Source organism: Fringilla coelebs (assembly GCF_963513975.1).
Source record: "Fringilla coelebs genome assembly, chromosome: 16".
In the NCBI taxonomy this organism is placed as follows: domain Eukaryota; kingdom Metazoa; phylum Chordata; class Aves; order Passeriformes; family Fringillidae; genus Fringilla; species Fringilla coelebs.
In genome coordinates, this window is record NC_140042.1 from 9,111,024 (window position 1) to 9,124,984 (window position 13,961).

The 13,961-nt window shown below is 36.9% G+C and overlaps 1 protein-coding gene across 2 annotated transcripts in view; it reads left to right on the forward strand.

Moving 5' to 3' along the window:
* Positions 1–13,961, forward strand: part of SNX29 (sorting nexin 29) — a 100,225-nt gene that overhangs the window by 34,274 nt on the left and 51,990 nt on the right. For both annotated transcript variants that reach the window (XR_014616542.1, XM_084216469.1), the window contains exons 15-18: positions 1,019–1,125; positions 6,082–6,198; positions 7,008–7,063; positions 7,978–8,059. Coding sequence is in view for 1 of the 2 variants with exons in the window: in XM_084216469.1 (XP_084072595.1) it covers positions 1,019–1,125; positions 6,082–6,198; positions 7,008–7,063; positions 7,978–8,059 (362 nt within the window). In the remaining variant the exon portion in view is untranslated. The remainder of the gene's footprint in view (positions 1–1,018; positions 1,126–6,081; positions 6,199–7,007; positions 7,064–7,977; positions 8,060–13,961) is intronic.

The window sequence follows — 13,961 nt, forward strand, 5'->3', positions numbered from 1 at the left end:
GAACTTGAAGCAACATTTACAAGAAAAAGATCTTAAAATAGCTTTCAAATTCACTTAAATAATAATAAACTTCAAAATTCTTCCTGAAAGCAAAAATTAGTTCCCAGGCTCAAAAATATTTTGCCAGATAAATGAGGGTCTCTTCTATCTACCTAACAGTGATATTGAAAGCATTTGTTCAACTTCTATTAGGGCTTTACTTTTATATGTTAACTTGTTTTCTTAGAAATTCGTGAGCTATGAGGAAAAGTGGAATTGGATTTTGTGTAACTTGGAGAAAATTTACTTCGAATAGGCCTTAAAGTGGTCTTCAAATACTGAAATGATAGCTGGGAACAGGCATAGAATAATCTGTAATTTTCATTCACTACAGATAAAAGTAGTAATGGGCTGACATGGCAGGTGAAGGAAGTTTGATTAGCTATCAGGAAAACCTTTGTGAGAAGAACACTTACATTTAAATAGGTTATGCAGGGAAGCATGATATCTCCCTTCTTGGAAGGCTTTAGGAAGAAATTAGACAAATAACTATCAGGAATGGAATAACTCCAGCTGATTCTGCTTGATGCAAAATCCTGACATATTGCATGAAGTATGGAATACTCATTCTCAGCCCTGTTTTCTGTAATTTCTCTGATATATAAACAGTCTGTGCACATAATATAAAATGATGTTTTGGAACCCCAGTAAAAAAAAAGGCTTAAGAAAGAAACAGAGGATTAGTTTTAGAAGACTTGGGGCAGGACCTGCAGGTACTACATATATTAGTCAGCTGTGTCACACAACAGCCAAGTGCTTTTGGTTTATATTCATTTCTGTTCAGATCCCACTCTAAATATTTCTTACCAAAAAAAGGTCCCTGCAGAATCTGTATTTTAGTACTTGTAATAGTGTTTAATATTATGGTCTGTTCCAATGTTTTTAATAACTGTTTCTTATAGAGCTGTTATTTCTAAACAGGATGTCCTGGACGCTTATGGAATTTTACTTTTTAATTTGAGGTATCTCTCTGTTATAGTTCTGCCAAACATTTGGAGCACTGATGGTGAATTTACAATTCCAGAGCAAAAGCAAGTAGAAAACAATGAGGAACTGGCCAGCTCTTATGAAAGGAAATTGATTGAGGTAAAGTTTGTACTGCACAAATTTTATGGAATCCTAATTGTAAAACAAGGTTTGAAGCTTAAATAGGTCTTTTACTTAGTTGATATATTTTTTTCTTTTTTGTTGATATCTTTTTTGATATCTCAGGAATGTAAAATATAAATCTGATTTTTTTGTTCAGAAATAAAAAACCTCAGATAATTAAAAGTACTTTTCCTAACAGAGGTACATTTTCATATGCTGATATTAAAATGAAGGTTTTAATAAATAAGCAAATTCCTTCAGGTTTTAACTGCTGGTGATGAAGTTGAAATCATCACAGACAATAGATTTGAGGTTTTGTGGAAGTTACAGTACATAATTACAGGCATGGCTGTGTTGGCAGTTGAGCTTTATTTAAGATCATAGTGGAATCTGTAGCTTTTTCTGTGCTTTCATGCTGGTTTCTGATTGCAGACCATGTTTCATTTTTGTATTGCATATTGAATACTGCAGTAAGGAAATGGCTGATAGAAGCTACTACTTCTGTTGATATGACCATGTTAGGAAAAGTTCCTAAGGCAAGATTTACTTTTAAGATTAATATAAAATTCATTAAAGGAAAAAAAAAAAATAGATTAGGGTTTCATCCTAAATTTAAATACAAATTATTTTTAAGAAAAAAAAGTAATGAAATTTAGTATCTAATACCCATATCTGCTATTAAATATTAAAAGAACATTTTTATAAGAAGTAAAATAATTCTCTATGTCTTTCTCTTTCCCAAAATACCCTGGAATTGGATACCCACATTAACTGATTAACATGAAGATGACTAAAAATGCAGGTCATGGATACAGTTCTTCTAAAACATGCAATATTTGGTTATCCTTTTCTCATAGGGCCATGTGAAACTAATTCTCTCCCTAATGCTTACCTTTGGTTGAGTTCTTCTCACTCCTTTCCTCTGTTCTGTACCTTTCAAGAGAATACCTGAACTAAGAACCCAGGGAAACCTCCCTGTGCTGTGGGACCTCCTCAGTTGTACCACGTTTGTTCTGCGTGCTCAGGAGTTTGGTGCTGACACTTCTGAGTTTGTGGCAGTGGTGACACAGCTCTGGATGTAACCACAGAAAAGCTTTTTTGCTAGTGATACTGGGAAGAGGGGGCCTGCATCTCTTTCACTTGTTAGTCTCCAACAGGATCCTCACATACTCCAAACAGGACAGAACCCCTGTGACAACTCTTCTTGAGGGCTCTGAGCATGGCAAGCAGTGTCAGTCTCAGTAAATGCTGGTGGGACTGGACACAACTGCCAAAGACTGGCAATTATTGCAAACATGAATAAGAATTTCATTAAATGTGCACAGTTCCCAGTTTATTTTGAGATGAAAGCTTCAGCTTATTTTCTGCTAATTGGTTTGAGGAAACCCAACCTGTGCTTACCTTGTGTAGTGAGAGAAAAAAAACAACCAAGGAAAAATCCACACAACAAAACCAAACCAAGCTGTCCTGGTTTAGGGCAAATTGTTGGAGGAAACTTCTGATGTGGTCTTTTCTAGAAAGCAAATTCAAGCAGCCCCTCCTCCAACCAGTTTGGGAGGTAAACCTCCTTTGAGAAAAGTGGAAAAAAATGTTTGTAACAAGCAACGTATTCACAGGCATAAAAAAAGGAATAATATTAAACAAGCAAACCTCTTCTTCCCCCTTGGCTCTCTGAACCAGTCCTAAAGGTGCAGAACTCAATATCCAGCATAAACAGAACAGACAATTGGGGATACAAGCTTCATAAAGTCACCCTAGGACAGAAGCCCAAACCAAAGCAGCTCAGTGCCCACCCTATTCCTGTGTCTTTCAGGCTGTCTTGGACCAAATAACTTGTTTGCAGAAGGAAATTCTCTTCTTTCTGAGAAGAGAAAGTGGAAGTTTTGAAGCAGAAAGGAAAGTTTGAGCATTTTATGACTGTATCAGTAGATTTTTTGGAACTCTGCCATTTTGAGTTTTACTGTTCTTCACTTGTAGAAAAATTGAGTTGTTAACAGGATTCCTGCTCTGTTTTGCAGCCCTTTGGCCTTGTTTCTTTTGAGAAAAAGATGATAACAACATTGATTTTTGGAAAGGAAATCTTCTTATGGGAAAAATACACTCATGCTTCCACTAAGAGCAAAAAGAAGCAACTTCCAGTTCTGTCTAGATTTTTTGGGAAACACTTTGTTTTGCATTTTGTGACTATTGGGGAAAAAATGCCTATGCCTGACAAAAAGTCATTAATTCATATGTGGCTTGTGCAAAAACTTCTATGAGGTCTTGGCTGCAAACAATATTAAAAAAAATCCTGGGTTCCACTAAAGCACTCTGTAAGAAAATTACTGATTTTTTGTTGCAATTTTTTAAACTTATTTTATTTTACCTTTATTGTTGCATTGTTGTTACATATCTTTTTCTCTATCTAGAAGTGCATCCTTCCCAGATAGATAGTGTTGTTAGATGCTTAGTGAAACATTCCTAGCCTGTTTTTAGTTAACTGCTTGGTCCTTTGCTGTGAAACATCAAGTGATGCTTTCTTTGTCCTTTCTCTGGAGACTGCTGTCAGCTGTGGCCATGCTGGCAGTGTAACTGCAGTGCTCTCAGGCTCTTAGGTTTTCTTTTGACAGCTTTAAAGAGTTCTCTTAGTGTGGAGCCTTGAGTGTTTACTTTAGCCTCACTTCACCTTCAGGAGAAGGGTTTGGGTTCTTTAAACTGTTTTCTTGTATAGGAAGGAGCAAATCTAAATGATCCTCTGTCCAAGGGAAACGTAGCTTATTTATACTTTATTTTTTTGCTTCAAGCATATTGTTATGAAGAAAAACAACTGTGAAGATGATTGAAGTCCCAGCAGGGAAATTTATTGCTTAAGCTTCAATGTGGATTGAGGAAAGGAAGATATGACTCTATGAAAATGTAACTGAAAGGATATAAATTATAAGGAGACCTCTTTGTTGTTTTAGCAGACTTTGATGCAGGAAAAATTAAAGGAACTTAAATTAATATTGTTATTCATTGCTCCTTTTGATTTGCTGTGATGGTAATGCATTTTTCTTTGACAAGGGAAAGTGTTGAAGTAAGTTAATTGCTAATAGTGATACCTGCTAATTGTCCTTTTGATAATATAGAACAAGTGATTTGGTGTTTTATTTGCTGTTAAATTTCCTTTTTATTATTTAACTTTGCTAGGGATACTTAAAATTCTTGCATTTCTTGTAGTGTTTTGAGAGAGTTGTTGAATTTACATGTTAATTGAGTCTGCAAGTAGAAAGTTATTTCAAGGACCAAATCAGAGAGAGACAAAAAGAAATATCCAATATCCAAATCAGAGAGAGACAAAATAGTCACATATCAGTTTGGATTTTGTTCTTCTGGTAGACCCTGAAAAACCAAACATTTTCAAATATGCAAAGTACTGAGATCCACTTGTAAATTTTTATATTGCTTTTGATAACCAGCAGTATTGCAGCTTTTCTCTGTGAATTTGCAGCTAGTTGTGTGCTGCATCTCTGTCCTTGAAATGCAAGGAAGTTCTGCCTTACAGCCCAGGCTCTGTGGAATTAACAGTGACCTGTTAACGTTAACCTGGTATTCTTAAATGTTACACCCACCCACTTTAAATTGGAATTAGTGGTTAAGCTAGTATGGAAGATGATTTATCTAGAATCAATAGTATTATATTATTGTTTTCTCTAATATATTGTTGATGTAGTTTAGCTCTTTTTTGCATATATGTTTCAGTGATCAATTACTGGGTTTGGAGGAATCCCCCTAATATAAAAAGAAAAGAATGCTTCAAGTTCACCTTGTGAAAATTATTTTTATTTATAATCAGTGATGTCAGATTCTGGCTTGTCAAATTGAGGTGGTTTTTTTGTTTGCTTTGATTCTGTGAAGGATGCAGGTTTGTGTGGAACAAAGCACAAAATTAAAAGCAGGCACTAAATTAAACTGCTTTATTTTGGGAAACTTCCCTGGGGAAGAGGGAGAAGGCAGAGTAATTGAAGAAAAGGAAATAGTGAAATTCACAGATAGTAATGAACTGCTTCCAGGAGGGAAACTATGAACTCTTGAGAGATTTGGCAGTAGTTCAAGTCTGTGTGCTATTGTTGAGGTGCCTGGATTGAAATTCATGTTGTTCAGCTGTGCTCTCATGCTGTTACCCTGCTGCCTCTGCTGCTCTCCAGCTCTGGGTGGGGGGTGAGGAGGAGGAGGAGGAGGCATTCCAAGAGGTGCTGTAACAGGAGCAGGTTTAACCATACTGCTGAGGGGGCCCAGCAGTGCCCGCTGTGCTCATCTGACTGCTGGAACTTTCCATCCCCCTCACTGCCCCAGCCCCTGGCACTCTCAGAGCATCCTGCATCACTTCCTGCTCTCTTGACTTAAAATGCAGAGCACAGCCCCAGCCCCACTCAGTGTCCAAAGAGGCCACTGTGTTTACCTGTGAGAGCAACCTGTGCCACAGCCTGACTCTGGTATTTAGACTCCTCTGACCTCTCACAGATTTGCCTGGAGTGATTGACTTCTAGGTCCATTCCTATTAAAACTCCAACTAAGGGTGAAAATACATCACTTATGAATTATTGACAAAGTTTAATGCAGTTTGTGCATTTTACAGCACTCCCTGTTCAAAATATTGTGATTGGTTTGTACCTGTTGAGTGCTGCATTCATGAAAGAATTAAACTGAGAACAGAAGTCGATGGGTGTTTTATTAGAATCAATTGTCATATGATTTCGAGTGATAAGAATAAAATTTGACATGAAGTTGTATTTTGTCCTATTCAATATCAAAACTACATTTCAAGGCATGAATCAAAATTATAACGATGTCTGTTCTTAATGATCAGTTCAAACTACCACATTAGCAGTACTTGGAGAGTAAAAAGAAATTGATATACATGTAAGAAATTACATAGTGGGATTTTTTTTTCCCCAATTCAGATCACAGTTATCCCTTGACTTTGCTTTTCAGGTGGCTGAAATGCATGGGGAGCTGATTGAATTCAATGAGAGGCTGCACCGTGCTCTGATGGCCAAGGAAGCTCTGGTGTTCCAGATGAGACAAGAACTCATTGATCTGAGAGGCCCGGTGGGTGTTTGTTTATTGCACTGCAGAATAGCCCTCTGGAATAGCTCAAACAAGCTCCTCATGATGAAATATCCATTAGCTTGTAAGAAATAACAGATCTGTGAAGAATTGGCTTTGAATAATTCCTTTCCTCTTAACTATTCCAGATTATGCTTTACATTTTACATTTTCCTTTTAAGGGAAAGAAGATACCCTTTTATGTTTATTCTAGTTGTAAAGTAAGGTAAAAAGCTATTTCTGTTTCGTTCTAAATGCTCTTGCAATCTGGTTTTCTAACAACTGCTACTTCCTTTGATTCTGCAGGTATTAGTCCATCATTGCATCATTATGAACTTTTGTACTTATATAATGTTTTGCAAGAGCACAGCTGAAATAAAATGCTCTTGTGTCCTTCCCTTGGTAGAATATTGGTTGTAAAAGAAAGTGATCAGTAGGTTTTATGTGCTTCATATTTTCCCATAAATGGCTTATACACACAAAGTACTTTGTTTTAGCATCCTTTGCACATAAAGCTCTAATAATGGTGCTCTTCCCTGCATTTTCTGTATCTTTCAAAATTACATGTTTTTACAAACCCCAATTTGTTTCTTTACAAAACTGTAGCAAATTCTAACATAAAGGACTCACAAGGGTGACATGTTCACAATCTTCTTGCAGAATTTTGTTTTTCTTTTATTGCTTGTCAGGAATAGTTTTGATGGCATTTATAGACTTGAATGTTGAATTGTAATTTCCGTATAATATTATGCTTTCTTAATTGAAAACATAATAGCCACTGTTTGGAAATTATTTCTGTTTTGTAAATAAAGGTCCCTGGAGATTTAAGTCAAACATCTGAAGATCAGAGTTTATCAGATTTTGAAATGTAAGTTTCATAATTCACAAATTTTTCTCTTCATACCATCTCTGGGAAAGGAGAATAATCAAAGAGATTCAATAATTTGCTTTTCCTCTATTATTTCCAATAACTGCATTCTTAGCTGTGGTGTTCCATTGTTAAAAAGCATGGAGAGTTGCACTGTCCATGCCCCAGTGTAGTTAATAGTGCTGAACTCAAGGAGTTGAGATTTAGGAAGAGTCCCTTGGAGTGCTTTTGAAATGCCCTAGGTCTTGGTATTCTGCCAAAGCACCAAGAAGTTACTGGTTTTAGTGCTTTGGCTTTGAAGGGTGCTGCTTGCTATTCATCCATCATGTGATGGACTTCCTCATTTACAGAATAGCTCCTAATCAGTGCTTAAAAAACCCCAAAACCCCCACTAAGAACCCACCCCAGATCATTTGAGAGTGTTGTGATTTGGAATTAGTAGTCAAACTAATGAATCTTGCTTTTGTGGATGAGGGGTAGAAAATGTAGCTGATGTGTTTGAATAATAGAAACTTAGAGTGGATGGAAATGGCTTTTGCATAATTGTGCACCGCTCTTCTGTTATTTAATGAACTCTACCTGAGGTTTGTGGCTGAAAATGTTGAATTTGTTGAAGTGAATAATTTTTGCTTCATGTGTATAATCAAATGTTGTCAAATGCATGCTGTGAAAAAAACCCCAAACCCCAGAAAACCTGCAGAAGGAATTGTTTCAGTTAATTTTAAGGAACATTTTTAGATTCAGAACATATAAAAAGTTCAGGCAGAACTCAAATTTTTCTGTTCCTTCATTTGAAGTTTTAAGTTGCTTTATTGATTACTTTGATTATTATTTAAATCCTTGCATGTAGTTGCTTTGCAGTTCTTATACATAAATATGATTCCCTATTTGAAGATTTTCTCTCTCCTCCTCAGATCAAATCGTGCTCTTATTAATGTTTGGATTCCCTCAGTCTTCCTGCGTGGAAAAGCTGCCAATGCATTCCATGTTTACCAGGTAAGTGAGCCAGCTGAACAGGGATTTTGTGGAGAAGTTTCTGACTGAAGTAGCACATTTTAATAATTTAAAGCTCTGTGTATAATTTCATTAGAGATCAGCTAATGAGCAGCAGCAGTAACTTCATATATATTCATCCATAGGATTGAGTTGATTATTCAAATAGCACATTTTAAGGGTTGACTTGTAGTAGTTTAATACTTTAAAAGCATGCTAATAAGATGACTCCATTGGTCAGGGAGTGTAAAAATTCAATATTAATCAGTAAAGCCTTCTTCAGTATGCATGTACATGTTGTACTTCAGTTTTGGGGATAACAATGACCAGAAATGTTGCTTGACAGACAGACAGATGTGGTTTACTAGTAGCTCACTTGAAAACATCTTGAATAATGAAACAGTTCTTCACTGTGTGTTATTGAACATGTTCACATTGTGTTCTGCCTCAGGCAGGTCAGAATTTAGGGGTTTGTGCTCCAGCCTGACTTGTAGCTGAAGCATTGAAATTTTATATTGCTCCTTGATTGCTGGATTCTTGGTTTCAGAGCAGTGACCCCTCCATGGATAGAATGGCAGGGTGAACTTCAAACTCTCTCTAATGTGCTGTCCTAGGCTGTTTGCCTTTCTTTATTTGTGGATTGTTAGCAGCTGCAAAATTTCTCCACTTTTGTTTCAGCCACATGTACTTAGTTCTGAACAAGATTGCTGAAGCTTGTTAACATTCCTCTCACTCTGAATGATGTTTTTTTGTAGAATTTTGAATCATTTATGAAGTGTTGGCAGGTAGTTGAAAAATACAGGTAAAACACCCACCTTTTGGCCAGTAAAAGACAATGAAAAATAAGACCTGAGGTAATGGAAAGAAAAGCCACCAGGATGGGAACAGTTAGTAATTTGTTCAAAGGCACTGAATAATCAATCAAATTGAGATGCACAGGTGTGTGAAAACCCAACTTGTTGACAAGTGTAATATTTTTGTCTTTCTGGCTTTCACATATTTCTCCACTCTGCTGTCACTGGCTCCAGATTCTCAAACCCAGACACAAGTCTGCCAATACAGAAATTCTTAAAAGCATCGAGATCTCACCCCACCTGTTACTCTAATGATGTTGCAGCTCCATGTCCACCAGAAGAGCTCTGGTTTCTACTGCTTGTTTCCTAAGTACCTCTCTGCTGTTTTTCATCCTGCTTGAGCAGGGGGGGTGGACCAGATGGTGCACTGTGGTCCCTTCCAACCTTACTCATTCTGTGAAGAATTTAATGATTTTTTACTTGTAACTTGGTATCAAATTAGGTTACTGAAGGGTTCAGTATTTGTCATGCAGTTTGACTGGATGTGACTGTACAAGTGGGTGAATACAAGAAGAGGGTGGATACAATTGCAGAGCATCTCAAGTAGTTTGGAAAATTATGAACCTATCAGTTCCACAGGGTCTGTTATCTGTTTTCATGAACTTCAAAAAGGTTCTGAAGAATATAAGAACTAGGAGAAATAAATATGGGTTGCTGTGCCTCTTCAAAATCAATGTCAGTTTTGCACTTGTGCTTCTTAAACCAGGAAAAGAAATGAATGACCTGTTAATTTGCATATCAAGAAGGCCTGACCTGGACAGGATAAAAACAGACTCCTGCAGGAGTTTTCTTATTGTGCTTGCTTTTTAAAATTTAATTTTATGTTTTTAAATTTAATGTGGATTTGTAGTGCTGTTTTGAAGGGCATTTCAAAGCATTTCTTTTTGTGTCATGTTATCATCTGTTTTGGATGTTCAAAATCAGTGCATTTTTCATCCTTAAAAAAACCCAGATGTTGCTCTTCAGTAAATATAGCAGGAAAAGTTTCCAGCACTAGCATACTTGTCACATAGTTTCAACCATCAAATAGTTTCTTTAATTTCTGTTGAGGATTAAGGATTCTGGACAAGCTCAGAAATAAAACTGTGGACTCTAAAAGCAAGCAGCATTTTATAATTAATCCTATTAGATGTGGAAATTTCAATCAGACCTCTGTATTTGTTGAGTTACACTGCACTCTTGCAGTAATGTTTAACTGGCAGAATTAACTGGTTATGAATCTTGAGGGTTTCAAAACAAGCTCTGGAAACGTAGCCAAATTTTATGCTCAATTTGAATGGCTGAGTTCAAGGGGACAGTTGTGAGCAGCAGATAATTCAGTGCCCCAGTTTAGCACTATCTGTTACTGTCTTAAAAATTAACAGAGCTGGGGATCTCTATCATTCAACTGTGGATGTTAGAACAATTAGAGGGTGTATAAATTTTAGGGGAAAAGCTATTTAGAATTGGATGTGCACTTCAGTGCAGTTATTGAGTTCAATTAAAAATATTTTTTCACTTGTTTTCTCAGGATATAAAATAGGAATAGAAAAATGCATATTTTATAATCTCTGTTCACCATGGAGTTGTTATGGGCTATTCTCATTCTGGATTTTTCCTTGTGGAGAATAGCAGATTGCCTGTTTTAAATGAAATGCCAGTAGCAGATCTTCTTGAATAAATAAAGCATAAATCTCCACATGCAGTGCACCAGGAATTCAAAGGTGAAATAGCTGAAAAGTGACTGATAAATAGCTTCTGGCTTGCATACCACAGGTTTTAAAGTAGCTAATCTGACATAATTTCAAAAAGAATTTAAAGAGGTCTAAAAACCAAGTTGTTAGAAATGATTAGGAAAGGGATAGACAAATAGGAAACACTATTGTGTTGTGTATAATGTCTGGTTTATCTGCGTGCAGTTCTACTCCTCTCCAAAGAAATATATCAACTCCAAATAATATGGGTGGGACAAAACAGATTTTTCACTGGAGGAGCATATTAGAAATTCTCAGCCTGCATGAAAGGCAGCTGAGAGAGGAATACAATAGCAATCTTTCAAATCATGAAGGAAATGGAGACATTTTTAACTGTTTCAAAATGCAAACTGGAGCATCCATTGAAACTCTTGCCTTGCAATTTCAAAACAAGTGCATGACAGTGGTCTTCTTCACCCAGTGTATAATATGGGGTAATACTGGAAGTTTTTGTGGGTCTAGAAAATAATTGAGCTAATTAAATTGAAAAAAAAACATTCCAAACACAAAGATGTGACTTCTTTCTAAGGAAATCCCTGGAGAGTGATACTTTGGCATAATTAATACCACTATACCTTGTGTTTATATTTAAAGTGTTCTGGATAAAATACATTTCATAATTCTCTCAGGAATTCTCTGAACTGTTGAGATCAGTGTGCCTTGCTGTAAGAGCAGTGTGCAAGAAACTTGGAGGTGATTTTAACTAAACATGAGTTGCCTTTGTAATGTTATGCTAATAATGACTAATGTAGTCATAAAATGGAAATATTAGGTATGATGACAAAATATCTTTCCTCCCAACTAATGCTTATCTTTTGGGAATGGCAAGCTCATTCTAAATGTTTTCAGTGCACATCCTCTGTAATTGTACTTGCTCAAATTTGTTTTGCTTCAGGTTTAGTTCTTGACTCCTGTCTTGCCATTCATTAGCACTGACAGATTACTAGTACAATTAATTTTGCACCTGAGTAGAAAAAATAATGAGATGACCAATTGATGTCTTTATTACCAATCAACAAATCATAAGGATTATTTGGACTTCAGTGGATGAAGTAATCCAGGCTGTGACAGGAGCTCAGACTAGACATTCATAACCATCTCTTCAGAAGAACATTAGGCAGTTATCCAAAAGAAGGTTCAGAGGTTTATTCTCTTACAAAGTTTCTGATGGCTATTACTGAATGGCAGGCTGATTACTTATAAACATTACAGGACACAGCTATATATGGAGAAATTAATTTTTTTTGGTACTAAATCACACTTAAGGAAGTCCAGTCTGTTAAACAGACAATTTAAATATTAGGTGACTTTTTAAAGCCAGGGTCATGGTGGCAAAAGTCTTCTCTTCCAAACAGCCTGTATTCTCTAGTTAGATAGAAACAACCTAGTTTCTCTAGGTTGCTTTCTGATGACTGCTACGTGTGATCTCTGCAGTTTGATGCCCATCTCTGTTGTGTGGCAGACATTGCTCACCATTAGAAAATGGTCACCATTAAACCTTCTTGTCTAATATATTCATGGGCATACAGACAGAATCCAGATCAGAATTAAAAAAAAAAAAAGGCATTTTCATTTTACCTCTAGATGGTGATAGTTAGATGCAGTTTATTTAGTGTGTGAAGCAAGTTGCTTATTGCAGTAATATTATTTTATCATTTTTCTCAACTGTAGAGTATCTTGTTTTCTGTATACATGTGGATTCCACTTTCCTGTGAAGTGTACAGCAAATGCCATTAGTCATGCCTTTTGTTGCTATAATTATCAATGCCTGACACTTAAGATAATGAAACTGAGATTTTATGATTCCTAAAGTGATATCAATATTTAAATGGCTTCTTGCAAATCCGCCTTGTTTGCAGAACAGTGAACACTTTACATTATAAACCAAATAAGTTTAAAGATTAATATGCTAATCAGACAAGACTGTTACTATTTGCATATGAATAGGACACCCTAAGACTATAATCAATAAACATTTCTTACAATTTTTTTATTCCTTTGACTATCTTCAGTCTTGCTGTTTAGTATTGACTGACATATTTGCTTGTAATAATTCTTTTTATTTTACTTTAAATGATGTTTTAAAACCTGTTGTTTTCCTCTGCACTTCCTCTGTGAAGGAAGAGCAGTGCACTTTCCTATGAAAAGGCTTTTATCACGGGATTATTTAGGTTGGAAAAGACCTCTAAGATCATTGAGTCCAACTGTTCCCTAGCACTGCCAAGGCCACCACTAACCCATGTCCCCAGAAGCCAAATCCTCATGGCTTTTAAATTCCTGCAGGTGTGGTGACTCCCCTGCTGGTGGGGCAGCCTGTGCTGGACAGCCCTTTCCATGGAGGAGTTTTCCCCATCATTCCATATCAACCTCCCCTGGCACAGCCTGAGGCCCTTTCCCCTTGTCCTGTCCCTGTTCCCTGGGGGCAGAGCCCGACCCTGCCTGGCTCCAGGCTCCTGTCAGAAGTTGTGCAGAGTGAGGAGGTTCCCCCTGAGCCCCCCCAGCTGCTCCCCACTGGAGTTGTGCTCCAGCCCCTTCCCCAGCTCCGTTCCTCACTCTGGACACGCTCCAGCCTCGCACTGCCCTTGGAGAGGAGAGGGAAGGATTTTCACAGAAACACAACATAAAAGAGATGGAGGAGAACAGTATCTGATACCCAAAAGTGTTTGAGGAGGACAGTGCTCAGAAAATACTTTGGCTGAGAGATGAAACAGGGAAAGCACAGTCCAGGATGTGCCAGCTGGGCCTGTTGACCTTGAATTTAATCACAAGGCAGCGTGACCTGGGTATTTCCTTGGAGGTTGAAAATGGAAGGCAATGGACTGGCAATTAAGGGTTGAAAGGTAAGCATCAAACTAAACCCAAATATTAAACCCAAAGTTGCATTTTATTTTCCTGATATGTGATGAATTGGATGACTTCAGCAGCTGCAGAGCTAAGCAGGCAAAAAGGAGAAATAAATAGTCTTCTAATCATATTCCATTTCAGTGCAGCTCAGGGCAAGTAGAGAAGAAAATGAATGATTGGGAGAATTTGAAAGAAAGATGTTGCTCATAGCATCTCAGAGTGATTTGAGAGTGTGTGAGCCAAAAAAGTTGAATATCCCACTTTTTCTGCAATGGGACCCAAGGATGCATCAAAGAAGCATAAGAGGAAGCATAAAGCAGAAAAACTTTTAAATAACTGGGTGTATGGAGGGTGTATACTAAGATGAGATCAGTCCTTGGAGACTTCTGTAATTATTTCTTTTTCTAGAGGAAACAGAATTGCAGCTTACTACATTGATTTGTTTATTTAAGTGCTGGATGCAAAAAAATCCTA